Source organism: Andrena cerasifolii, chromosome 11 (genome assembly GCF_050908995.1).
Source record: "Andrena cerasifolii isolate SP2316 chromosome 11, iyAndCera1_principal, whole genome shotgun sequence".
In the NCBI taxonomy this organism is placed as follows: Eukaryota; Metazoa; Arthropoda; class Insecta; order Hymenoptera; family Andrenidae; genus Andrena; species Andrena cerasifolii.
The window spans coordinates 7,244,806-7,272,027 of record NC_135128.1 but is presented as its reverse complement, the minus strand read 5'-3'; the positions used below and the strand labels follow the sequence as shown (position 1 = coordinate 7,272,027).

Below are 27,222 nucleotides of genomic sequence, written 5' to 3'. Positions count from 1 at the left end.
TCGGTGTATAGCGATCGCAACCCCATCCCCGGACACGAACTTTCCTCCCGAATACGAGCACGGCTACGGGGAACAAGGGGAGTTCAAAAGGAAGGAACGGATCGTTCCTTTCGATTTTATCTCCGTGGAACTATCGAGCCGTGAGTCGAAGCCTCGCGACAATGGCGCCGGGTCGCACTTAGCCGCACGCGACCCACCGAGCCGGCCTAACGACCGCCGCCGTGCCTCTCAGCGGGGTGCTTTTGTTTAACCGAGAGACGGTTTATTAATCAATCAGCGTGTACGCCACTCGGTGGGAAAGCAGTTGCACATTTGACGGTTAAACGCCCCTTTTTTTTTCGCCCCGGTTCCTTTAACGAACACCGCCGCTAAAGGCATCCTTTGATGTCCCGGGACGACGTCTTGTTACGAACGGATCTCCGCGGTCGCAATATCGACGCGTAACGCAATTTGCCCGTGCTCGTCGAAGGGAAATCGGGACGCCGGGAACTCGAGCTTCCAATTACAGCCCGAGCGACGTTATTGCTCGCCGCGCGCAGTACTTGACGAATCGAAGGAATTTCTCCAAGGAGATGACCGTACGGACCCTGTGTACTCCCTCGATTATTCCACTCGCCGTTGCCTCGGGTAACTCCGCCGCAGCCGTCTCTCCTCTCCAGTTTCTTGAACATAGAGCCGCGCTGCTTGATCGGCTCGAAAATTTCGAAATTCTACATCGGCCGTGGGTGAAAGCGGCTTCGAACAATAGACGCACTGGCGGCTCGACGCAGCTGCATCCCATTCGGCTGCCAGCGAACGTTGTAACAGCCCCAATTTACATTAACGGCCCCCCGCCGTGTCAATGGGTCGATTCGTCTCGCGATGCGGCACGGTCGGATCGATGGCTTTTACAATTGACTCGGCGCGGCCGAATGTTAATAAACGGGCGAAAATAATGCGCATCGGCTGTTACGGGCGCTCGCGGATATCAAAGGGAGCCGCGCCCCGCAATGGGATTGCTCTCTGTGATCGCGGCGCGGGTGGGGACGCGGAAATTCTATTAAAATAAACGGCCACGCGCGCGCGGAATATTGTCATTAAAATGCGAGGGCCCGAAGAAGGTGAGTACGGACTGGAGCGGCGTAATCGGCGACAATTAAAGCGATTCGACGGCGGCGACGAGTGTTTTTAGAGGGCGTTTAATGGGAGAGGACTGCGTCGTTTGGAAAGCGAAATCCGCGGCGGTCGGCGGATCGAGCTGGGTGGGACACTTTCAGGCATTAACTCCTCTTAAACTGTGTAAAATGGCGCGAGTTTGGCGTTCCTCCGCAAGGCCAATCGCCGGCAGAACCGGCGGGTTAGCTGGCATAAATTAAACTTCTTTTCCGAGCGCTCGAGCTTGATAGTCCCCGTGCGAACGGCTTCTTTTTTATCGTCGCTCGATTAACGCCCCATTGATCGTAGCGGGATATAGATAGGACAGACATATTTCCTCTTCTCCTTCTTCTTCTTCTTTTTTTTTTTGTAAACACGTGTTTCTTTATAATTTATTATCAATTGTGTATTCCATACAGTGACCTGCACAATTGGCGACACTCACGCATACACGCACGCACGCATACTTGCAACGAAAAAAATATACACACGCATGGAATCCGCGTATCACGCGCGTACGCGCCCGTGTGTAACACCCACATACACATTTATTTTTTATACATATAGAATAGAACGTATTTACGTCGGTGTATCCTCTCGTATATAAGTATATATATATATAACTATCGTCGGGGAGGAATTTTCGTTTTCTTCTTTTCTTTCCAAAATATATATATACATATACATATATATATTTATATTTACTTCTCGTGGCTATCTATAGGACAAGAACGGTGGCAACGATCGTACTCCATCTGATTACTCTCCCTCGTTACGCGTAGTTCTCTGTCTCCTGTGCGTCGTTAACTCGTTATACGATATTCGTCTTCTTCTCGCGAGGAGTTTCGGTAACCCGGTAACAGCTACAGTTGACGCGCGATATTCGAGTAGGGGGACGAGTAGTAGGTAAACACTGCGGCGGGGGGGGATTTGGAACGAGGACGAAGTCAGAGGCTTTCGAATTCCCGATTTCGATCCATTCCCCAATGGACGACGATAATTTTAATTAACGATATCACGCTAGCCGCTTCGGCCCACTCTACACGCGTTTCAATGTAAAAATCGACGATCGTTTCGTTCGAACAACAAGCCCTCCCTTGAGGGGTCGTCCTTAAATTACGTAAGGCGTTTTGAGGGGGGAGGGAGTCACGAATTTCTTACGTTTTCTTACAGAGGGGGAGGGTAGTCAAGTAGCGTCTTACGTAATATTTTTCAACCTAATTTTCAATAAATACAAATTCTATCATTAATGTTCCAGAAAAGTAGTTTTAGTTTAAACTTCACGAAACCGATTTAAACGAATTATATAAACCTTTAACAGAATTTTAATAACCGAAGAAATTAAATGTAAAAAATATTACGCAACGAGGGAGTTGCAGTACCAAATCTTACGAATTCTTATACTGGGGGAGGGAGGGAGTAGGAAATCGCTAAAATTACCCTTACGTAATTCAAGGACGGCCCCTTATGAAGCGCAACGACTGACTTCGACGGCTCTCGCGACCACAGTATTCACTATATCGCGTGTCCTCGTACTCCGTGTATCACAATGATTCAACGTATTGACTTATTTCACTGAAAATCCCACGTCTTCCGTTCTCATTCCTCTCTGTTTTTAATTCCCTAAAACCGCCGGGGCGTCTCGCGAGTCTCGCGGTTACCTGCTTCCCTCCTTCAACGTCGACCGCTTCCCTTCCGTTCCACCTTGAACAGCCTCGGTCGAATCTGCGGTAAAGTGGTCGCTTCTAATTGTCCCCGTGTCTCGCGTCTAACCACAGGTGAGCCTCCGTTTCCATTTGTCCCCCTCCGCGACTCCTCTTCTCCATGGACGGCGATAAAAAACGTGGCGCTTTTGTTACAGATTAATACGACATGCGAGGAACGCTAAATATCCTGAGTGTCTAGAAACCCGCGCGGCGACACACGCGCTGTGCACAGAGCTCGGCTCTTTCCTATCTTCGCGGTAAACGCCACCTTCGATCCCTTTCAGCGTAGATTGCGACCCTTACTGCGGAAACTGTTGCGCGCCTCCACGTAATCCGTTTACAAGCACGCTCCCGCGGAACGAAATAACGCCCTCGCCCGCCGCCGGGCTATCGCGTTCCCGAATCGATATTAATTTCAGAGAGATCCTCTGTGACACCGGTCCTATCAGTTAATTACGAATTTTCCATCGCACTGAACGTTCGGCGAGCGTTATTCGCGACGGTTGGCGTACCCCCTCGAGCGGAGCGGCGATTTGTCCCATTTTACCGGGGACACGTGTAGATCCGCTTTGCATCCGCGCGGCAATACGCCTACGCAGTATAGAAATCAAATCTATCGACCCGCGTGTTCGATGGATTTCGTTGGCACGCGGTACAATTGGATACGGGCTCGCGCGCGGCTTATACATCTTACACGGAACGATAAAACGTGAAAATTGTAACGGAATCGTAACACTGCGGTGTCGTATAAACGTTTCGAACGGCAAAATTTGTACAACGGTTGATTCGTTATTTCCTGCGCTTGCAACTTTAAACTACACGCCTCGGCTGCCGCCGAATCCGACGCGTTACCTTAATTTTACGGACCTCGCGCCCGCGCAAATGAAATTATTACGAGCGCGTCGCTCGCAATTGTTCCCGGCTCTCGTGCTACGTACTTCGTTGCGCTATCGAACCTGATTCGCCCGATATCGAGCCGGTCGTGAAACACGATAATAACGCCCCGCTATTAAAGGAAATCGAAGCGAGCATTCTACGCGTGGCGACTACCCATACTCCTTCGACAGCCTTCACCGTTCCTAATACAGATTAATTTTTATCTCAAGGCAAATATGTTTCACTGTTACAATTACAGATGCCGCGAGATCAATCGGCCGCTCCGGTCGAACAGCTGAACGGGGGTGGCTTCGAGCGGCCGTTTGATCTCGTCGCGACTGCAGTCGGTTGCGCCAGCACGCCTGTACCGCACCTTTTGCGTGGTGCGTATCGAAAAATTACTATTCGAGTTTCTCGCCGCTCCTAAGCGTAGGAAAATCACTTTGTGCGTACACTAAAAACATGATATCGTGATCCGAACACACAGATAATACGAACGGAGGACTGAACTCTCGATACGCAGCTCTCGCAATTGTTGCTGGAAAACGCCCGGTGGTCGCGCGGGGCTCCCCTGCTCGGCGCTTTTAAATGCGTATAGAAATCACCCTCCCGCCTGGCAATCGCCGTGCGCTCCTCCCGCGCTGTACGCAAACTCGTGCTGATCGTCGTTAAACGAGACGGCTCCTCGTGTTAATTCGTTTTACGAGGTGAGCTTCGCGCGACGCTCGCTCGCCCTCTCCAAGGAAACTTAAACGTCCGTCCCGTGTAAAAGGAAAGACAGTAACGACTGACGACCAAGCACGTTCGAATCGCAGTCCTCTCTTTAGACAATCACGTTGGATTACGTATCTCGTACTTATGAGGGTGTAAGGTGAATGTAATGTGCACGAAAAGTGATTCACATGTAACATTAAATTTCCTTTATACGCGCTCTCGCTCTCGGAGTGCTCCTTAAACATACGTGTTCTCTTTCTTCCTCTTTTTTTTTTCTTTTTTTTCTTCACGTTTAAATACTAATGTAGGCCATGGCATTGTTTTCTTAATGTATATATATATATAAAAAGGTCTGACATAATCGAGGTGAAAAGATGCAATGTCAATTCCAATTGTTGGAGATTGCGCGATGGTTAAGTAGAAACGAAATTATCCGATATAATGCATTAGTCTCTCGGTTCTCACTATCTAGGATCCATGTTTTATGTATTGTTTCTTCGAAGACTCGAGCGTGACAGATTTTTACGTCAGACCTCTGTGTGCACGAAAGCCAATAATCTATTTAGCAGAGGCAGGACACCGCCTCACATCGAATACTTTATTCCCGATTCAGAACATTATTTACTCATTAGGCACCGGACGCCTGATGCACGATCGCTGACACAACCGAAACTCGTTGTTAATTTAAAGAATTGAACCTCGAACGTCATTCGCACGCGGAGAGACGATGATCGCGTAACAAGCGAGAAAAGAATACCGGTAGAAGAGAATGTAGTACGAAGAACGAACAGAGTCGCGGTATTTCGAATTTCTTTTCCCAATGAAACGACAGATCGCGGTGAAGTATATCGCGACGGGGGAAAGAAGATTAATAGCACGAAATTGCTGAGTTTAATCGAGACGAAATAAATACGCTTAGAGCTATGAATTTCTCGACAGCTGTTCAAGAAATGAGCTGAGTAGATGTACGAGGACCGTTGCAGTCATTTCATGACAAGATCTCGCGTGAGGAAGTAAAAACATCTCTATAGGATTTATGCATTGTGCAATAAAAAACGCTCAATTCCATAGTGTCTCGTCGATGGTAGAAAATTGATGTGTACGCGCGTACAGAGACGTGGCCTCGTATTACCGAGATTACGATGATCAGTCAATATCTCCGACGAATTTTATCATTGTTAAGTCTTAAACTGATGTCCGAATTGATTCTCGTTTTTTTTTTTTTAAATCTAATTGCATCTCGGAGATAGATAGCATTGCCTCCTTCGGACCAATGCATCTCTTATCGTTAGTATTTTGTACACTTAGTATATAAGAGTGGGATATATCGTTCTCTCGACGCCTGTTAATAGTGTTAATGCTATGAAATTAGGTGTGGATGAGGAAGAAAAAGAAAGAGAAAAATTCACGAGTCATAGGTACCTATGGACGATGGAGGACAGAAGACCCATTTTCTTTTTTTTTTTTGGCAGGTGCGTTTCACTTTTGCGAGAAAAGTGACCCCTTTAAAAGGGTAGTACGTGATCGACCCCTAATCCTCGACATTTATAAAAGATTACATTTCCCTGAACGTCTCCGTTTCCTCCGATTCTTTTCCAACTCGGCCGGAGGTTGATTTCTGATAATACGTACGACCTAGGAAAAAATGATTCAAGCCTCTTAACTAGCTCCAGCCTACGTGCCAGCTAAGCAGTAATTCCCGTCGCACATCTCCTTCTCACTTTACCCCGTACCTCGTGGAATGCTGCGTCTACGTTTACTGGCGGATCTTTGGCAGAGGTTTCGATATAAGGTATACCCAACAGGTGAGCCAACTCTTTCCCCTGCTCCTGCGTCACCTTTCTCAAATGCACCAAGTCGACTTTATTGGCTACCAGAAGCATAGGATACACATCTCTATCCTTTACCCTAAGTATCTGGGTATAAAAATTCGTGATATTCTCGTAGGACTGTTTGTCGGTCACAGAATAAACTAACAGAAACCCATCACCCTTGCGCATGTACTGTTCGCGCATCGCGCTGAACTCTTCTTGGCCAGCTGTATCTAGCACTGTCAGGTACAAATAAACCTTTGTACACGTAAGGATGCGTTGCATGCCTAGTGCGATGCGCCAAGCGTAAATTCAAATATAGCAGTACAGCATGATATCGCACGACAGGATTGGATAATCGACGGAAAGAAGCAGCTTAAATAAATGTTCTGTCGTGAAGTCACTTACCGTCTAAGACGCACCATTGCTTGTCTACCTCTGTATGTTGGATGTAACTGTCCTCGATAGTGGGATCGTAATCGGCGACAAATAGCTTTTGGAAGAATTGAATGGTGAGCGCGCTCTTTCCAACACCTCCGTCTCCGACCACGACCAGCTTGAAGGTCATAATGTTGTCATTATTGGGAGGTCGTGTCATACCGCCTCTCCTTCTCCTACACCCTCCCCCACTGCTGTGCCTTCGTCTGCCTATTCTGTCAACTCTTCTACTATATTCTCAGCAGTGTGTCGGGCTCGTGAGTCGTCAATCCTGCCTGTCTGACCCAGATGCCCTGAAAGGGTTAGATCACTCGGATCAACAACACTGACAGCACGCTGCTCGCGATTATTCTGATCCCTCTGACACTGTACTAAATACAGTTCCATTTACGCGGAATCTCTAGAACCGAAAAATAACGCTCAGCGTTGTATTGTAGCGGGTGTGTCAATTATGCTTAATGGGACGGAATTAGAGGTGGCAGTTCTGATGCATTACGAGAGTATAACGAACTATAATACGCTCGTCCGACTATGCTAAGCGAATATATTCTTGACGAAACAAAGAACGCTTACCTTACATGATCTGCCACTCCTGCTTCGCGTTCTTCCAGCTGTCAGTCTCGGCTACTGTGCGCCACATTCGTACCTACGTAAAAAGTACGCTTGTGTTAGCCCTCAACGTCGTGCCGTGTGTACGGTAGGTCTTGTATACTTTTAGAACCGGGCGCGCGAATACAGAGCGACTCAAAACTCGCGTGACTGAAAAATCACAGGCTCCCCATTTATGCTAGCAATAACTTTAACGCTCCTATGACGATCCAAATCTTATCCCCCCACTCCCGTCAAGTACAAATGCTAACGACAACTTTGACTTTATCCCATACACCCTCGGACGAGTGGAAACGTTTCTTTCCAAAAAACAATGCGTTTTTATTCGTGAACTTACTTTTTCACGGGGCTCCATGCAGAATACGAGGCGGTACAAATAGTTCCGCTCGCCCCATGCGTGGCGCGACTTTTGAATCGCTCTGTATTGCTCGGTATGCTACTACTCTAGCGGCGAATCAAGTAATTAACGCAGGGTGCCATGCAGTGATGCCAACAATTAATTTTATTACATTGGCAAAGCACGTTGCATCTCGCGTTCAACTTCACTCGATAGAAGCTTGCATGGGTTTTGTGTATATAAAACAGGAATACACACGTGTAATTTATTCGAAAAGAAATATCAGTGTTACTTTGTACCTGTACCTTTGATGCTGTAATTAAAGATCTTTCCCAAACGCCCTGTGTTTTATTCCTCGACAATAATTCACACGATGCACGCTATACAACCATAACCAATTACCACAACAACGTCACTTAAACTTACGGTTATTTAAATATTACTGGGTTTGGTAAGTACATACATATTAACGATCGTCATTCGTAAATATTGCATTATATCCGACAAGATTGGTTTATGGTTGATGGCTTTCTTAGCGACTTTATTTAGAACCGGTTATTTGCCTACTTTAAGGTTACGTACCTATATATAGAATACTGTAAACAATCGCGATTGGAGTCTTTTTCACGAAATTGTAAAGCAAAGAATATGTCTGTGTATAAGTGAGAGATAATCTGTGTGAAATAAACAGCACGATTCTTATATTTGCAGTTATTTAAGTTAGTACAAGGGCCATCATGGACGCAGACCTGTATGACGAGTTTGGCAATTACATTGGCCCGGATCTAGCCTCAGACAGTGAAGATGAAAATGAATACGGAAATGCAGGAGATGATGCAGATGACAGAGAACGCTCTGATGAGGAGATGGAGGAGGACAAAGATGAGTCCAGGGATCAATCGGAGCAAGGCAACTCTATGGCAGTTGTACTGCACGAAGACAAAAGATACTATCCCAGTGCGCTAGAAGTTTATGGCCCAGAGGTGAGCTTGTCAACTGTAAATGTATTTTCCTTGGTACTTTCATAATGATCGCCCATATAACTCTAACCCACGATAGGTGGAAACACTGGTACAAGAAGAAGACGCCCAGCCACTGGATAAACCACTGATAGCACCAACCAGAAAGCCAAAATTCCAAATAAAACAGCAGCAACTACCAGAAACCACTTACAACATAGAATTTTTAGCAGACATGATGGACGCACCACACTTGATACGAAATGTGGTTCTACTTGGTCACCTGCACCATGGCAAGACCACCCTAGTGGACTGTTTAGTGAGACAGACTCACCCCTACCTGCACAGCGTGACCGACGAGAAGCCACTGAGGTGTAGTACTTGCTCAAAGGCATTCTAAATGCCAGCCGTGTTATTGACGCGTAAAGAAGCTAGCTTGTATTGATAGGTACACGGACACACTGTTCACGGAGCAGCAGCGAGGCGTGTCAACAAAGGCGACGCCCGTGACGTTGTTGCTGCAGGACGTGAAATCGAAATCTTATCTCTTAAACATATTCGATACACCGGGTCACGTGAATTTCTCCGACGAGGCGACGGCAGCGATACGATTATCCGACGGAGCGATACTGATCGTGGACGCCGCCGAGGGCGTGATGTTAAACACGGAACGTTTGTTGAAGCACGCGCTGCAGGAAAAGCTCGCGCTGACAGTCTGTATAAACAAGATAGACAGGCTCATATTGGAGCTGAAATTGCCCCCTCTGGACGCGTATTACAAACTGAGACACATTATCGAGGAGATCAACGGATTGATAGCGCTTTATTCGGATTCGGAGAATCCCGCGTTCGTGTCGCCCGCGATCGGGAACGTCTGTTTCGCGAGCTCGGAGTATAACGTCTGTTTCACCTTGAAATCCTTCGCCGCGCTCTACGCGAAGACTCACCTCGGGTTAAACGCCAATGAATTCGCGAAGAGACTGTGGGGCGACATATATTTCAACTCGAAAACACGCAAGTTCACGAAGAAGCCGCCGCACAACACTGCGCAGCGCAGCTTCATCGAGTTCATTCTCGAGCCGCTGTATAAGATTTTCGCGCAGGTCGTCGGTGACGTCGACACGACTTTACCAGATGGTTAGTTGGCCCGCTAGAAATCACAGGTTTTCAGCTTATACGGGTGTTCTTATAGTAACTTGCTTCCACAGTGTTAGACGAGCTGGGCATCAGATTAACCTCCGAGGAGATGAAAATGAATATTAGACCTCTGCTGCGACTCGTCTGCACGCGTTTCTTGGGGGACATGTGTGGGCTGGTGGATATGTGCGTGGCCCACGTTCCTAGCCCTCAGTCCCATGCACCGGTAAAAGTACAACACGTGTACACGGGCCCAATGGACTCGCCCCTCGCGCAGGATATGACTAATTGCGACCCCGACGTTAGTACTTTCGACTTGCACACAGTACCCAAGCCCCGTACCGATCCGCGTGGAACTAAATAGGTGAACGATACTTGCAGGGAAGGTTAATGATCCACAGCACGAAAATGTACCCCACCGAGGACTGCACGCTCTTCGTGGTCCTCGGGAGGGTGATGTCTGGCACCTTGGAGGCAGGACAACGCGTTCGCGTGCTGGGCGAGGCGTACTCGCGCACCGACGAGGAGGACTCCCGTGTCCTGACCGTTGGCAGATTGTGGATCAGCGAGGCACGCTATTCGATCGAACTGAACAGGGTTCCGGCGGGCAACTGGGTCCTCATCGAGGGCATAGACAGGCCGATCGTCAAGACCAGCACCATCACCGACCTCAACAACTCGGACGACCTGCACATCTTCCGACCGCTCAAGTTCAATACCCAGAGCGTGATAAAGATCGCGGTCGAGCCGGTCAACCCGTCGGAACTACCGAAGATGTTGGACGGCCTGAGGAAAGTGAACAAAAGCTACCCCCTGCTGGGCACCAGGGTCGAGGAGAGCGGCGAGCACGTGGTTCTGGGGACGGGTGAATTGTACCTGGACTGCGCGATGCACGACCTGCGTCGCATGTACTCCGAGATCGACATAAAGGTGGCCGATCCCGTGGTCGCCTTCGCTGAAACCGTGGTGGAAACCAGCTCTCTCAAATGTTTCGCCGAGACACCGAATAAACGCAACAAACTGACCATGATCGCTGAGCCTCTCGAGAGAGGCCTTGCAGAGGACATAGAGGCGGAGCACGTTAAGATCACGTGGAACAAGTGAGTATGGGCGTCGAAGAGCGGCCTCGACAAAAGGATTTATCCAACCATTCTCTAACAGCTAAAAATGGTTTAAGGTGTTACTAAACAACGCCATTGAATGTTACAGGAAGCGACTAGGCGAATTCTTCCAAACCAAGTACGACTGGGACTTGCTGGCAGCGCGAAGCATATGGGCATTCGGCCCAGACGCCACGGGGCCCAACATTCTAGTCGACGACACCCTCCCTTCGGAAGTGGACAAGACACTGTTGAACAGCGCCAGGGACGCCATTATTCAAGGCTTCCAATGGGGCACTCGAGAAGGGCCCCTCTGCGAGGAGCCGATTCGGAACGTCAAGTTCAAGATCCTGGACGCTGTCATCGCCCAGGAACCTCTCCACCGAGGCGGTAAGTAACCTCCAATGCTCGCATAACGGAACGCAGGTGAATTGCATTCTTTTTTACAGGCGGTCAAATAATCCCCACTGCGAGGAGAGTAGCCTACTCCGCCTTCCTGATGGCGACGCCCAGATTAATGGAGCCCTACTTGTTCGTCGAGGTACAAGCACCAGCGGACTGCGTGTCCGCGGTATACACGGTGCTGGCGAAGAGAAGAGGCCACGTGACCCAAGACGCCCCCGTCCCGGGAAGTCCTCTGTACACCATCAAGGCGTTCATCCCGGCGATCGATAGCTTCGGGTTCGAGACCGATCTGCGTACGCACACGCAGGGCCAAGCGTTCTGCCTGTCCGTGTTCCACCATTGGCAGATCGTGCCTGGCGATCCATTGGACAAGAGCATCACCATCCGGCCACTCGAACCACAGCCAGCTACGCACTTGGCTAGAGAATTCATGCTGAAGACGCGGAGGCGCAAGGGTTTGTCGGAGGACGTGTCCATCAACAAGTTCTTCGACGATCCCATGTTGCTCGAATTGGCGAGGCAAGATGTGCTCTTGAATTATCCATTGTAATAAATGACCTCTGTAATGATACCGCCTCATGATTTTAATGTAAAGACGTATTATTAAAGAACTACTTATTAATTTTTGTACACGAGCCTGCATTCTTGCTTCTCACCCTGCTCCAATTCAATCCCTGCCCTAATATTAAAGAGAAGGTCGAGCTGCATAATCTGCAGGGAATTAGAGTACGAGCCCAATTCAAAGGAAGAGATGTTTTCCCAAAGAAAAGTCCAACTCCCACAGTTCCGAAGCAATAGGTAGTATACCTAAATCAATTCCGAATAAAGGAGAGTTTACGGGTCCCTCCGCCGTCCGAAATTTCGAAATAACACGGCTAACCTTCGAAGCTATACCTGCATAGGAATATGCGTGAGAAGGTAGCCTGTGTATCAAAGAATTCCCTTGTGCGCATTCCACACGGGCGTATTGCGAAAGACCAAAGCGACCGCTGCATATGGACAGGAGTCTCTCGCCTCTGCCTTCTTCCTCCACGCTGACAGACTCGATAAATTAAGACCCTCTATCGCAGGAGCAGTAAGCAGGTCCGACAAACGAGATCGAAAGCGGATTCCTCCGCAAAGTTCTAGCGATTTCATGCGCATCGCGAGAAGCGTCCCAGCTGCTCCTGCCATGGCCGTCGAGTTTCCGTGATCCCAGTTTCCAGGGACAGTCCCGTCGGCCCGAGATGTTTCGAGGTGACGATTTACGAGCCTCGGAGGAGGATTAACGTAAAGGGGGCCACATGTGCAGGAAATGTCGGAGATTCGAGTCGGAAAGGTGCAAGCGTCGGCAGGGAGCAGCGCGCGCAATCGGCAGGCGGGGCCGCAACTGCGCAGTACCGGATGGGTGGTCGAAGTGGTCGGAGCCTGGCGCCATTTTACCCGCTCTAACCATGCCCATGCGTCCGCCCATAAGCAGCGGATCGACCAGAGAGCCGTGCAGGCCCGATGGACGGAAAACCGGGTTCGCCCGGCTCCTACCGTCTCTTTTCAAGGCGACGTCGCTGTGCGAAGCGGACTACCGCGTCGCCGCCGATCGATCGGTCTACTTCTTCTTCTCCGCCGTCTCTTTCCCCCCTAGCGTATACGTGCGCAACCGTGCGCCTCTTTCTCGCCGCGATCTCTGCCACGAATAGGACGAGATGGGCAGCCACGAGAAATTCAACTTACGAATGGAATGATCTTGCAGAGCTCGCGCGGGTGGAGAAGGCTAGCGACAGGGAGCTACAGGATTTCGAAAGAACGCGCCAGCCTTCGGGATTAGTCGATCCTCCGATCGGTGCGAGTGCCAAACAAGGTTAAACCAGTAGGATCGCTAAGAATTGGCAAAAGATGGCCTTCTCTCGTCATTCGGGCGAACGGAATGCTCACGGAAGCTTCCTAGAGCTCCGTTATTCGTGCAATAGGCACCGCGTGGCACATCGAATCTACGTTGCTCAGGCACGAGACCGGAAGTCCCCTTGGAACACGGGTAAAAGTACCGTTGGCGCCGTGCTTCAGTGGCGTTAGGAAGACTCGCAGCTATTCCACAGATTCGTATCGAAAAGCGCGGAGTCGCTGGTCGAATAGATCGAGCAGGCTTAGCGATAAGTGCGCGCAGCTTGGCCAATCAGGATCAACCGGTTGCCGGTTCTATAAATAGCGCGATAATTTCAATTTACAATGGTGATGTACTTGGCGACACTGTTGGCGTTGCTGGATATTTCTCGATCACGGTTCGGCTGGTTCGACGCGCGTACGCCGCGTTATCAGGCTAGCCGTGGTATGCCTGGCTATCGGCGCGACATAGAGCGAGGCTTTTTACGAGCGAGCTGGCCACCGAGCGAAGTTGTGAAACTGGAGACCGAGAAGTATGACGGATCGAGTTCGTGCGTTGGGCTGTTACGTATGAAATATCGTTCCGAGCTTTGCGGGACAGCGGTATCTTTGGCGAGGGACTGGGTGTCGATCGAGACGATTGCGTAATTCAAAATTAGCAGGGATAGAAGAGCGATGGAACGAACGAAAGGGTGGTCGAGGAGTTGTAGATCCCAGGGACTTCCGTTCTCCCATCAAACTGGAGTGACGAAGCTGATCGCCGCGGAAAGTATAGGTGTTTTGTACCTACACCTGGTAGTTCTGCAACTACCTACCAGGCTTCCCACTCCGACCCAGATGTGTACAAATTTTATAAACCTTTGAAGTCCCACCGAGAAGAGCGACAATTCACGTGCGGCAACCTAATAATAAGCAGCTCCGCGAGGCGGTGCCCCACATTTAGCAGCACGCAGTGCCACCGTTACGTCCCCGTGCGTATTTATCATGCGCTCCCGTGTCGATAGGGTAAAGGCAGGTAATATGGAACATCTGATTTCAAAAGCTTGTCAAAAGAAGGGGAATTTGTTTTTTTTTTAATAAAACTGACACGAGGGGACGAAGGAACTAATGCATAATTATATTTACATCGTCAAATGTAAAAATATCCAATTGTTTTGCAATTATAGTAAAAAAACTGAAAAGAGTGAAAATCAGCTGTTCGAAAAAATGGGTGCTAATATGGAACACCTAAGTACTTTGTAAAGAAAACTAAAAAATCTTTACTTTCTTTTACTAAAAATGAAGATTTATTAAGTAGAACATACCAATAAATAAATATACATCATTTTTGGAATTTATTTCTGCTTTCTGCGTCTCATACACGTTGGGCACGCGAATAATACGTCGGAAGACCCACATTCATCGTGTGCCCACTGAAAGCAGCGAATACATTGGGTCTATTTTTCATTGTAATTATTTTTATCATTACCATCGCAAAATAAGCATTTCGCATCATCGTCGTCATCGTCATTATCAACTTCATCTATGTTACTCGGTGTGTTCCATATTACGTACACACATGTTCCGATAAGAAACGAAGAATTATACTCAGAAGAAAGTAACTTTATTAGTAAACTATTGTTGAATAATCAAGAACACACAGATTTAATGATAAACTATATAAAAATAATACTTTATAACATACCTTCCAAAATGTAAACGTTTCTCTTTCAATAATGGATGCCCGACTGATACTCAATTGTCAGTATCATCGTCCATTGTGTCTAGGGATCTAGTACGCACGACTGCCTGAAGAGTTCGTTATTTCGTTACCGAAATTTTACGAAGTTCCATATTACGTGCCGTTCCATATTACCCGCCTTTACCCTATACTTTTATCGCGGCACGGAGCAAGTCACCGTTCGTAACGTGACGCGCTGCTTTTTATGCCCGATGCGCTGGGACGTGCACACGACGCGTCGGATAATTAGAGCGACGTGAAAAGGAGCCGGTAGGTCAGACGACGTCCGTGCATCGGTCCGACGAGTTTCTCGCGCTGATTAGCCGCGCGTGGTTTGACGTTTACGCGCGCGTTCCGCGTTGCTTCCGGGCGTCGGAGTAGCGCGCTCGTCTCGGCCGATTTAAGCCCCGGTAATCGCTCGTTCGCCTGGTGGCCGGCCATTTCGAGCGGCTGTGTCCCGTTCGCGTGGTTGGGTGAGTAAAGATCCTTTGTTTCTGGAGGCTCGCGGACCTGAGATCTGGCGTCATCTGGGCGCGACTTCTCGTGATTGGTGTTTACAGGAAGGGAGAGCAATAAAACCGGCAGGTGGGTGTTCTGAACGTTCCCTGAGCCGTCTTTCATCGACGCGTGCGATGGAAAATCATGGCGCGCGTGTGGCTCTGGCTGCCCTGTATCGAGAGGAATTCCGATCTCTGGCTAGCGAGCATGCGAGAAATATCAGCAGCGAGATGTAAGGATGTCTGCGGGCCGTGGCGATCGCAATTCGTTACCGATCAGTGGAACGATCGATGGGATCGCTGGGATCACCGTCGAGAAGGGCGAGGATCGCAAGAAGAGGGAAAGGTCTGGATTGCGTGGAAGGACGAGGATCGAGGGGAAGGAACCGCGGCCGGCTCGTCGACGCTCGCCGACGCTCGGCGTCGCTCGTGTGGCTCCGTCGCAGCGAGGCGGGGTTTAGGCGGGGTCGATACGCGGCCAGAGCCCCGTGTGTCTTCCCGTCGTTTCCGTGCAGCGTCGTTCTAATCGCGCCGTATCGAAAACTGGCAACGAGTGCCGCCGCAGTTCGGCGCCACCGCTGCACACACTTGCTTTGACCGCCGGTTCGCCGCCACCGGATTGCGATATCATCGTGTATCGTCGCGCTGCCTCGAGAAGTTGGCCGAGTGCAGCGAATCGAGTCGTTGTGGCCCTGAGAGAGAGAGAGATAGATGGAGTCAGCGTTGGGGGGAAGGAGGGAGAGCGGTTACGTTAACGTCGGTCGCGAGAGACGAGAGACCCCGCGCGAGTCCTCGGGAGTAGGAGGAGGAGGGTAGGTGGGAGGGACAGAGGGGGCGGCGTTGGGGCGACAGAGACGGAGGAGCAGCGGGCCTGGGTGGGGGGACAGAGAGGAGAGAAAAGAGAAGTAGAGAGAGGGAGGGAGAGAGAGAGAGAGAAAGAGAGAGAGCGCGCGCGCGCGCGCGCCTGTCGACCCACCGGTCGATCGACAACCACGTCGTCGTCGACGACCGCGACGAGGAAGAACGTGGCGCGCGAGGAACGGGAGTGACGGAACGCCGCGAAGCTTGTACCAATAAAGCGGAGCGTGGAGGCAGAGAGCGATCGAAGGTGGTCGAGGCGAAGACGGAAAAGGCGCAATAGCCGAGGGAGTGGGGGCGACGACTCGGAACGTGGAAAGGTACGGAAGGAAGGAAGTGGAAGGTGAGGAATCGGGGTCGAAATCGTGTGGTGGGTACATGTGCGGGGACATGTGCGCACGGGCGCGGGCGCTGTGCTCGCGGCGAGCAGGGACGTGATGGTACGTAGTTGGCGGCACGCGAGTTATCAGGATTGCTCGCGGTCACGGGTTCGTGACGGCCACGGCGGCTTGAGCGACGACGACAACGGGAGCGCGCTATCGCGAGAGAGAGCTTCGGAGAGCGCCGCACGCCGACGGACGGACGTAGGAGCGGCGTTGCCACCTCTCCTGGGCCGCTGCACCGCGCGAGAACCGATACGGCAACCAAGAAACACCGTCGTTGCCACGTCCGCGCCGCTACGTTCCGCTGGCAGCCGCACGGGACGGCGGCTGGCTGCCCACCGACCATCGTCTCTCTCGCTTAGCTGGTTAAGCAGCACCTACACACGCTGGTAAGATCTCTCGCTCTCTCTCGCTCTCTCTCACTCTTTCTCTCTCTCATACACTCTCTCTTTCTCTCTCTCTCTCTCACTCTCTCTCTCTCTCTCTTTCTCTCTCTCATACACTCTCTCTTTCTCTCTCTCTCTCTCTCTCTCTCTTTCTCTCTCTACTTCTCTCGCTATACCCGCCCTGAAAACGTGTGGTAGTCGCGCGAGAATCGACCAACAGCCCGATATACTGCGCCTCTCTCGCTATGTACCCGCGATCCTCTCCCAAAGATAGGAGCGCCGCGACGATGCTACCGCCGCGAGATCCTGTTGCCTGGAATAGCTACCGTCCTCTCTCCGACCGATACACTCCGCTGGAAGGGATATAGTGAGCTCGCGGATCGAATTAGACGCGATCACCCGTAACACATCCTCGGTGGACGCAGGGACAATGGGGGATAGGTGTAGCCTTGGCTGACGGAGTTCGGTAAACAACGGCTGGACCTATGACGAAAGAGAAACGCATCCGCTGTGTCTCTTCCAGCCAGTGTACGTTATTACGCGCTACTCGGCTTTTACGCGGTCCGGGCAGCAGCGGACACCGAATTTCACCCAGGAAACATGGCGGTTTTCATTTCTCTCACCCGTTGCCCGCTCCGTCGCGATCGAATATCATTTCCTCTGCCGTGTCTACCGTGACCTCGAGCGTAGAGGACGTGACTAGAATCGGATAGCCACTCCGTTCGGTAAGGCCGATGAAAAATTGAGATCGCGACCACCTCGAGAACCGATGCCTACCGCTCGCGAGGAACACCGCGAACGAATTCGGGTTCCTGCCGTCCTGGCGCCAGACCTTTCTCAAGCTCGAGTCCACAGGCCCTTCTCCACTCTCACCCCTCTCCCTTTCCCCCCACCTCTTCGTGGTTCCTGCCATTCCTGGTGACCCCACTTCGTGTCCCCGCCGTGTCCCCCGGCCTTGACGGATCATTCACGAACCGAAATTCCCTCGGCGCAAGTGGTATGTGTCGTTTGCCCACGCAGGTGGTCAGACTTCCCTCTCGACGAATTCGCGGTAATGACCAATTAGAATTCACGAAGAACCTCTCGACTCCTACGTGCCGCGATTGCTGTATAACATTGGACACCTCTCGTCACCTGATTTGATAAAAAAGAAATGGCACCAATCGCGCGGAAATTAAAGGGTTTTGCGTACGACTTAAAGAAGTAGGCTCCTACTATACCTATAACAGTGATCTACCACCGCGTGTCGGACACGTGGGAACGCGACTTAACATTATCGCGGAAGATCTCTCGGCGCGAGCTCTAAAAACCTAGTTTTTCCAAGCTGACGTCGTCGCGTGACCAGCCAGTTTCACTGTCAAGTACCTTTCACGCGAGGACCTCGTAGTTCGGCTCGCGTTCAGCTTCGATGAACGCTGCCATTCGCGAGCACTCCGCAGTTCATTGGCCACAGTTTTCGGAGAAGGAATAGCTGCTAGACGAAAGCCACGAGTCGGTCACCTTAGCGACTCCAGAACACAAGCGTTAACGCATTAGCCGCCTTCAGGTAGAATATCACTCGCAACGCGTTAACGAAGAGCAGTCTGCTCCCGGAGATATACCGGAACACGAACCAGCTCGCGCCGCACATGACCGTCGCAATCCACAGCGAGGCTGCACTTGCTCGGTCAAAAATATTATCGAGTGCCCGCGACAGGGAGCGGAGGGAAAGCATCCCCTTTAAGAGATAGACCTTAAAGTCCCGGGCGTAACTCGTTTCTTCCCCTCCGGATATCGCCCGATATTTCATTATCCTAAATATATGGACGCCGCGCATGAGTTGTCGCTTAAATGGAAATCGCTGCCTCGCGTGTACTCTAACCCGATTACGCGCGTGCACAGGCCCGCCGGCGATACAGTGCGCGTCAACTGCCCGCGTTTCGGAATCCTCCGTGATTAGGACGCGTATCGATATCACCGGCGTCGGTACTAATGCGGCCGTTTCGCGATTTAATTTTAGATAAGCCAGAGATCGCCGACGATCGCCCCAGAGACGGACCCCCCCCCCGTTGGGTCTCGAGCCACTCGCGTTCATGCGCGCGTATTTTACGCGGGACGCGTAAAGAAAGGGAACGAGGCAGCGAGACTTTCGTTTGTACCGCACGACGATTATATTCTGCGTTGTTATTAAACGAGCTTGTAATCGTCCCTGGGTACGACAACCGCGGATTAACAATCGGATGGCACAGCTGTTTCAGAACTGAATAGACCGACATGGAGACGACGGAGAGGGAGAAGCCGCTGGTTAAAGACTTGAACGAACATATCGTGTGTCCTCTGTGCAGGGGCTACCTCATTGACGCAACTACTCTCGTGGAATGCCTGCATTCTTGTTAGTATTCCATTTAGTTCTCCTCTCTCTATACGAACCCGACGATCTTGTTCGCCGCCCCGGCGATCAATGGCCAACGAATTTTCGTAAGAATCGCGTGTCATCGGCTCGTTAGCATTCATTTGCAATGGAAAGACGTACTAATTATACGAAACTTGCGCGACGCTTCCAGTCGCTTCGATCGATGATAAGGAATTCGAGCCGCTTCGAACGCCGCTCGAACTTTAGAAGCTTTGAATGATATTTCAGAAGCGACTCGAAACGAAGCGGTGACCAAGCTGATTGGAAATATGTATGCGAGAGAGCACGTTGAACGCCCATCACTAGTGGCAGCGCCGTGCTTCGAACCACCGTATCTACTTGCCGTGCGTGAAACACTCCATACGTTTATCCGCCCCTCGGGCAGGGTGGCTAAATTCGAGGAGGGTGACTAACCGCTCCGCGCTCTCTGCCTCTCTCTTAACCCTGTATTCCGGCTCCCCCGAGCGGCGGTGATTTTGAAAACGCTGGAGGTTTCGTCGCCACGGCAAAATTGTCTCAATATTGGCTGATCGCTTAAGGGCTTATGCCTACCTGTATGGTCTGAAAACATAAGTATTTTCAGAGTTTTTTTTCAAAACTTGAAGACTTTTTTTTAAATAAACGGTTGTATATTCGAAAGTATATATTTTAATTTGCTTTGTTCCTTTCGAACCGTTTCAGAAGTAGACGTAATTTTTGGGGATTTTTTTACTTTTCTAATTATTTGTTTGCACGTTTGCAATCAGATTTTCTTTTCATTGCTTCATTTACAACTAGCTGATTTTTTAATCAAAAAGTTAATTAAAAAGGATTTTGGAAAAATATTGTGGAATAAAAATTAATAAAAAAAATGGAAAGCTGATATCAGCGTGGCTCAACTATCATAAGCTCAAAATTTATTTGCATGTTGTGATTGATAATTAATTTCAAATTTATTTTTTATCCTTTATAGCCTTCAAGTTTTTCCCCCCAAAATTCTGGAATATACAAGTTTCTTCAGACCTCACAGATAAGCATAACCCTTTAAGTAACGGGGCCTTTTCAGTATACCCTCATAATATAGTAAAAGACATGAGATTACACCTAAGCATTTCTTCATTCGTGCTTTAATTCCACAAAAATAGAATAGCCTACTCAACTTTGTTCCTTCTTATATATCAAACCGAGAAGGTCTTGTTACTTGCGAGATGACCATGCGGGAAGGTGTAAAAAGATGGACAATGCTCAGTTTGCAGAGGCTGCATAGTCAGACGGCTGAGCAGCGGCGCACGAGCGTGCCCCGTGTGCAGCGTCGCGACGTCGCCGCCCCTCTTGCCGGACGTGAAACTGCAGCAATTGGTGTACCTCGTGGTACCGGGCCTGTTTCGGTCCGAGCTGGAGCGGAGGCGTCACTTTCGCCTTGTGAACCCCCAGTGTCCGCCCCTGGCGCCACCCTTGGGAGCGCTCGACTTGACCTTGGACGACTTTGTCAGCCTGAGCCTGTGCGAGCTCGACGAGCTGGAAGAAGAGGAGCAGTCACCGGGAAACTGTGCCGAGCCGCGGCACCCGACCACCACCGACCAGTCCAAGCACGAAGAGAACGATGTCGGGGTTAGAAACACGCGGTACCTAAAGTGTCCAGCAGGGGTGACGGTCCGGCACCTGCTGCGACTGCTGATGCTGAAGAGGGGCTGGGAGGAGGCCAACTTCCAAGGGGTCAATGTCAGCAAGATAGAGATGCTGTGCGAGAGGAGTGGCCAGCATCGAGGAGATCTCTCCAAGATGATGGTGCTGGACCAGTCTTTGACGCTGATGGACCTCGCCTGCATATTCGGCTGGAAGAGGGTGAGTTCCTCTATCATGTACCTAAGTACCTACTGCTCCTTTAGTCCGCGTGCGGTAGCAGTGGTGGATGTGTGTATTCCTTCCTGCATCCGTTTGGTGTAGAATTGTCAGAGTTCGGGGTTCCCATGACGATGCTAGCATACCACAGGGCGGGCGATAATGTTCACGTTCCAGGAGGGGCCCATGAAGCTGTTCTACCGCGTGGTGAGAAAGGAAGACGCGGTCTCGGCGCCCAGCTCGAGCCCCCACAACAACGACGCGGGCAAGCACGCGAGCGCGAGCATAGAAAACATCCAAAGGCCGCCGACGCCACCGCCGAGTCCCAAGCCGGCCCAAGAATGCGAAGTGGAGGCTCGTAGGATTTTAGAAAGTAGCGTCGACCCGCCGCGGTCCCTGGAGGCGAATCTGGAACGCGACAAGGAGCCGAAGGCGAAGAAACCCCGTTGCGAGGTGACGCCGGTCATGAGGACGCCCGATCTGGTCCCGCTGCAGGCCAGCCACGCGCCGGAGACCTCCAAGCCCAAGGAGCTGGCTGGCCTGGAGCACAGGAAGCGGAAGAAGCGGCGGAACAAGAGGGTGATCGCTGAGATCACCACCACGCCGCGGGAGGACCTGCTGAAGCTGAAGGTGCGGCTGACGCCGTGCCCGCCGAGGATCACTTCCAGCACGGGGACCGGCCAGGCGAAGGAGAAGCTGCTGCAGATGAGGGCCGCCAGGTGGGAGAAGATCAAAGCTACGGCGCTGGGCCAGCAAAGGCCGACGTGTACTTTGGTCCGCGAGAAAGCCAACGGCGCCAAAGAGGCCATCGGTGACACGGAGGAAACTATAGAGGAGATAATAGACAGCATACCGGACGAAGTGGTGAGAATCGCACAAAACATAGGCGGCCAAGGAGAGGAGGCTTCCGCGGCGACGGAGAGGATGGAGCAGAGGAGCGTTCCGTCGACCTGCAGGCCTCCAGCTAAGTCCAAAGAAGAAGTAGAGCCTGAGGCCGCGAAGGCAGTGGAGCCAGTTGAAACCGATCGTCCGAAGAAGGACGAGGAGATCCTCAGAAGACTGGGGCTGGTGGCGGTGAAGGAAACTAGCGATAAGACGCCGAAGCAGCGCGTCCAAAGCAACGGCGAGAAGGTCGAGAGTCTGGACAGGGAGAAGCTGGAGAAGCAGCTACGCGAGAGCAAAGCTAACCGAGTGAGGAGCCTGTTGGCTGAGAAGCAGATGCGGGACGCGCTGAAGAGCATCATGTCGAAGACGAAGGAGGATCATCCCCCGGCTGTTCAGGTGAACACCGTCCCGAAGAAGAAGGGCCCGCCACCGCTGGCGCCGCTGCGCGTGGCCAAGCCCTCGGGCTTCGCCGCGTCGAGCGCCATCTTGGAGCCGAATAATTCGAAATACGAGATCCCGTTGGACCTGAGCAGCGGCGGGACCGTGCACAATAACGTTCTGGACCTGTCGGCCAGTTTATCGACCAGTAACTTCTCCATGTCGCCCTCCTTGTCCACGTCCTCCTCCCCCTCTTCCTCGTCCTCATCCACGTCCTCCTCTTCGTCCTGTTCCGCCACACCGTTGAATCCACGGGCAGGACGGTCAGCGATCGCTACGGGGAGCTTGCTGCGAGGGAAAGGGAAGGACCCGGACCAGCGACGGGGTCAGGAATCTAATCTGGTCACGCTCTCGGACGCCGCTGTGTCTCTGCTGAGCGGGTGCATCGGCGACAAGAGCGCGGTGGACCCTCTGGTGCTCGGCACGGCCAACATCGCCAGCAAGGTGGCCCTTCGGATACCGCAGCCCCACCAGAGAATCTCCGGCTTCGGGATGAAGATCAAGCCGAACCTAGGCATCAGGCACATACCGAATCCCCAGGCAGTGGTCGCCTCGCAGTACAGGAACCAAAGAGCCAGCTACTTCAACGCTGTCTCGCAGCAGCCACCGTAATCGAGCAGCCCTCTCCAGAAACGAGCCCCCAGTCCCCTACACCCTTTCCTCCGCACATTCTCCATTAATCCATACTATTAATTACGTGTAAGAACGCTCCTGCGGAAACGAGATTCCTATGTGACCAACCCAAAGGCTGTACGTTACCATATATTATCTCCCCCGCTTCCTGTGACGAGTTTCTCGCGCGGGCGTGAAGACACACGGTATCTAGAACGCTGGCATTGGCAGAAGGGAGGTAAGAGCAAAAGATTCCACGGCCGCTGTTCGATCCTCCGCGACCTCTCCCTGTGTGTCTTCACACCTCGAGGGGAAACTACGGCGGTGTTCGATCCGTTGTTACCTAGATCCATTAAGCTACGTATGTTTTGTAACGCATGTATGTGTGTCTACGACCAACCATTCAACGCAGGTCGTGCTGACGTTCTCCAGCTGACGAACGATTTTCCAATGAATAGTCGAGGATTCCGAGGAATTGGCGCGACGCCTCGCACGAACGAATCAGGCGTATATATATATACGTAAACGTAAGGTTAGGGGTTGTAGGGAGGGTAGCGGGTGAATGGTTTAAGAATACGGTGGACGGATGACGGATAAGCTTCCTTATCCCCGCGTGCTGTCTCTCTTAGAAACTTAGAGGAACATGTACTTCATAGAGATGCCAAAGAAGAAGAACCGTCGAAGAACGCGTGCAATGTATTAGTGCAATTTAATGATCGTCTATTATGATATAATATATAATACTAGGGCCGATTTATCGCGGTGATAAGGCTGTAAGGTTGCATTCGTTGGTAAAGGGTAGATGCTAGTCGTGGCGGCGAGGAACACGCGAATCGGGTGAACGAAATTTCAGTCAACCACCTCGGAAATTGTATACGGTGGCCCAGAAATAACTAACCAAACGTTGGGAGCTTATTCTACTCTGCGGAGTGGGTGAAGTAAGCACCCAAAGTTTGGCCACGTATCTCTGCGACACGTTGCTGAACACCCACGATAATGATATTTTATAAAGTGCAAGTCGCAGGAAGCTTTGCAAAAGCTTTCGAACGCACGCTCTCGGTGGCCGATATCGAAGCGCGCCGTTGCGAGTCTGAAGGGTTTATTTTATAAAAAAAAAAGTATAACTCATATAGCTGTTATCGATTCGTGAATAATATATATTATCGTCCGAGACCTGTACGAAGACATCGGAGCAAGAAGCTGATCGAGCGCGATGGGAAGCTCGTTAGCGCGTGATATACGACGATTCTTACCGCTGTATCGGAATTCGTGCAATCGCTGAGTCGCTCCCGTGCCGTGCAAGGACAGCAATATAGCGGAGCTCGATTTAAAGGAAACCCGAAACGTTTACCGGGAATCCCGATCCCGCTCGAATCATCGGAATAACACGATCGAGCGTTACGTAAAAAGGGACGAGTCCGTTGTGATTACCCAATGGAAACCGAGGTGGGTATACCGCTGGACACTATTTTTTGCCGATCGGTCACGCGATAAGTTAAACGAAATTCATGGAAAGTCAACAGTGTATCATCTGATACACAGATTGCGCTTTGCTTTAAATTATTAATTACTCTTAGCTGTACTACTCGGCTTCGCCCGAAATTTTTATTCTGATTTTATAAAAAAAAAACTTTATTTTTTTTGTGAAAATAGTCACATTCATCTGGATTAATTCAGCATACTGAGCTGGAACACATTTCATGACCTCAGAGTTTACTGTTCGAAAGATTCTATATTAAGATTACTTAGAAGAAGATGGCGTATTGTTTCAAATTTTAGAATCAGTAAACAAGTGACTATTCAAAGCGACAAACTTTATCGTCAAAAAAATGTGTCGCAATAAATTAGCCCTCGTTATAAGTTTTCCAAAGTTATACGTGAATTTCGTGTATTCAAATTCTTCTCTCTGCCTTATCCACCGCCTTGCATGATTTTTTAAAAAATTATGTACGTCTTTTCATAATGCCATTTATGTTTCAATTAATGTAGATATACATAATCATATACGTACCTACTCGGCAAAAAATAGTGTCGAGCAGTATTTATAATATATGTTATGGTACAGCTCCGATTCGAGAATTTTAAACTACGCACTTCGGATGATTCGGAACTCGTCGACGAGGGGAAAGAACGAACGAGAAGTGCGCGGATTGTCGGCGCATTATATAACGATACTCGCGTAGGAAAGCAACGCATCAATTAATAGATATACGTATAGCCTGTACGATTACGGTGTCCAATTACCCAGTTTGTTCTACTATCGGCATGCGTAGCGTGCAAACGTACCCGCAACTCGCGATGGAATCAGACGTTCGAATCAGTAACGAAATCCGCGTCAATTAGTTTCGTGGTGGGCCGTGATCAGTGGACGTCGGGGGAAGCTGAAAATCAAAAACTGCCAGTGGACGGGGACGAGGTCTAGACCGGGGGGGCCACCGCTCGTTAGAATTTACACGGCGAATTTGAAAAGGGACCCAGATTTTTACACGTTATTTTTCTACGGTCTTTTTTAAAACGAACACCGCGAGACCCGCGCGTTACGTTCCGTCGATCACGATCGATCATGATTTACCCGTTGATTACCGAATGCGTTCGAGCTGGCGATTCGCGAATATCACTCGACTGTTTTCATAAAAAAAAAAAAAGTTTTGCTACGAAGAGCGAAGAGTCGCTTCGCGATTTAAGTGTCGGCGCATCGAGGAAGCTTTCGTCTATTTCTCGTCGACAACAGACTGAAAGCATCGCCGCTCGATGGCCGTTTAGTGAATCTTTTCTAAAATTCCGACTCGGAAAGACTTTAACGAGGGATCAAGAATTCCTTCGACGCGATGAGTTATCCCTACGTTGCTCCACGATTGTTAACGATCTCCATCGAATCTCTGCCTCGAAGAGGATTTCTATCCCGTGCTCCCGACTTTGGATACCTCGAAGACAATTCTTCGGACTGTTGTGCCCAAGATAGCCGACGTATCGTGAGCGTGGAACGCCAAAAAGCGAGGGGGATGTTTAGATTTTAAAGAGTTATACGGGGAAGAGCCATGTTGTTTTCGATGTTCGGTTATTTCACGTGTATAGTTACGTTCATTTTTGTTTTGAAATTCTAGGATGTGCTGGATGTGTAACGGTTATACTGCTTCGGGATGCGAAGCTAATTATTACGGTTACTATCGATATTATCGTCGCCATGAATACTACATATGTAACACAGTACAGTATTTCCACCAATAAGCAACCCGCGAATTGTAATCCAAATAAGAATGTCAATAACCGCTAAGAATACAGTTATCAAGATATCTGGAACCTTGTCTACTCCCGCGTTCTGCCTTGAGCTCCGCTCGGGGAGACACTCGTTTTATATCTATCCAACGAAACGGTCCTAAAGTCGCCACTTCGTTCGTTCATTAAAAAAGTCCAGGTTCATGGTAAACTAAGAATACGTCGCGGGGCTAATCCAGGCTATAAACGCGCATTGTATCAGCCGGCGTATGTACCTGTAGTACCATTGATCGTTCGAGTATCTAATTATCCAGGCCATTGCCGCGAGGTACTCGTTTGAAAATTATCCCCTGCTGCGTCTCGCCGGCGAACAATAGCCGGCGACCGTTTGTTATCGCTAATTAGCTGGCGCGGTTACTCCGATATTTTGTTGAAATTCTTTTCAGGGAATCGTGTTGCATCCAGTGTACGATCATTGCTCGTCAATAAATCGTGATTATGTATAACCATCAATGAGTGTACGTTTCTCATCACACCCACCCACCTCGTATCACCCTTATCGCACCGTTTCGTTAAGTTCTGCGATATTCCCGGGGTGAATTAATTGAGGACTTTGCAGCGAGAGGGGTGCAGCTCCATTTTTCATAGTTTTCGAGTTATGGCGTGTAATATATGTAAAAAAAAATCGACATCGTTTCATGCAAATCGGATAAGAAATGAGCGATTAATTGCAAATTTTGAATCTGCACTCATTAAGGTAGGCTCTCACTACACCTCGCCTCGACGCAACTTCTTTTCGCACTCGCATCTACTTAGGCTCGCGTCCCCTCGGTTTTTCCGTACCTGAAGTTATCTGAGCTTGCCTCGGTTCATGTGTTTGGTCAGTTGCTCAGAGAACCTTTTCCTGTGCGGTGCACAGTGGGAAAATTTT

At 50.1% G+C, this 27,222-nt stretch overlaps 3 protein-coding genes across 10 annotated transcripts; 2 read left to right on the top strand and 1 right to left on the bottom strand.

Moving 5' to 3' along the window:
• Positions 1-2,935: 2,935 nt before the first annotated feature.
• On the bottom strand, positions 2,936-7,445 carry LOC143374934 (ras-related protein M-Ras). Of its 4 annotated transcripts, none has more exons than XR_013086764.1 (5): positions 7,253-7,445; positions 6,650-6,972; positions 6,164-6,480; positions 5,171-6,065; positions 2,936-5,128 (listed from the first exon to the last, which is right to left on the bottom strand). XR_013086764.1 is itself a non-coding variant. In XM_076823491.1 (4 exons), the coding sequence occupies exons 2-4, from the start codon at positions 6,837-6,839 to the stop codon at positions 5,976-5,978; spliced, it is 597 nt and encodes a 198-aa protein (XP_076679606.1). In that variant the 5' UTR covers positions 6,840-6,972; positions 7,253-7,445; the 3' UTR covers positions 2,936-5,975. The 4 variants fall into 4 exon arrangements, 2 of the variants coding, with proteins under 2 accessions (XP_076679606.1, XP_076679607.1); XR_013086765.1 differs by having other exon boundaries at positions 2,936-5,772; positions 5,853-6,065; XM_076823491.1 differs by having other exon boundaries at positions 2,936-6,065.
• A 377-nt stretch (positions 7,446-7,822) lies between these two features.
• On the top strand, positions 7,823-11,856 carry LOC143374618 (116 kDa U5 small nuclear ribonucleoprotein component). 3 transcript variants are annotated; one of them, XM_076822864.1, is made up of 8 exons: positions 7,823-8,080; positions 8,350-8,608; positions 8,685-8,956; positions 9,033-9,721; positions 9,793-10,022; positions 10,103-10,821; positions 10,931-11,211; positions 11,271-11,856. In XM_076822864.1, the coding sequence occupies exons 2-8, from the start codon at positions 8,363-8,365 to the stop codon at positions 11,774-11,776; spliced, it is 2,943 nt and encodes a 980-aa protein (XP_076678979.1). In that variant the 5' UTR covers positions 7,823-8,080; positions 8,350-8,362; the 3' UTR covers positions 11,777-11,856. The 3 variants fall into 3 exon arrangements, with proteins under 3 accessions (XP_076678979.1, XP_076678978.1, XP_076678977.1); XM_076822863.1 differs by having other exon boundaries at positions 8,337-8,608; XM_076822862.1 differs by lacking the exon at positions 7,823-8,080 and having other exon boundaries at positions 8,268-8,608.
• Positions 11,857-16,245: 4,389 nt separating this feature from the next.
• Positions 16,246-26,804, top strand: LOC143374477 (uncharacterized). 3 transcript variants are annotated; one of them, XM_076822630.1, is made up of 5 exons: positions 16,246-16,930; positions 17,198-17,455; positions 19,156-19,298; positions 20,548-21,143; positions 21,318-26,804. In XM_076822630.1, exons 3-5 carry the CDS (start codon positions 19,181-19,183, stop codon positions 23,073-23,075), a joined length of 2,472 nt encoding a protein of 823 aa, XP_076678745.1. In that variant the 5' UTR covers positions 16,246-16,930; positions 17,198-17,455; positions 19,156-19,180; the 3' UTR covers positions 23,076-26,804. The 3 variants fall into 3 exon arrangements, with proteins under 3 accessions (XP_076678745.1, XP_076678746.1, XP_076678744.1); XM_076822631.1 differs by lacking the exon at positions 17,198-17,455 and having other exon boundaries at positions 16,246-16,478; XM_076822629.1 differs by lacking the exon at positions 17,198-17,455 and having other exon boundaries at positions 16,247-16,930.
• The last annotated feature ends 418 nt before the right edge of the window (positions 26,805-27,222 follow it).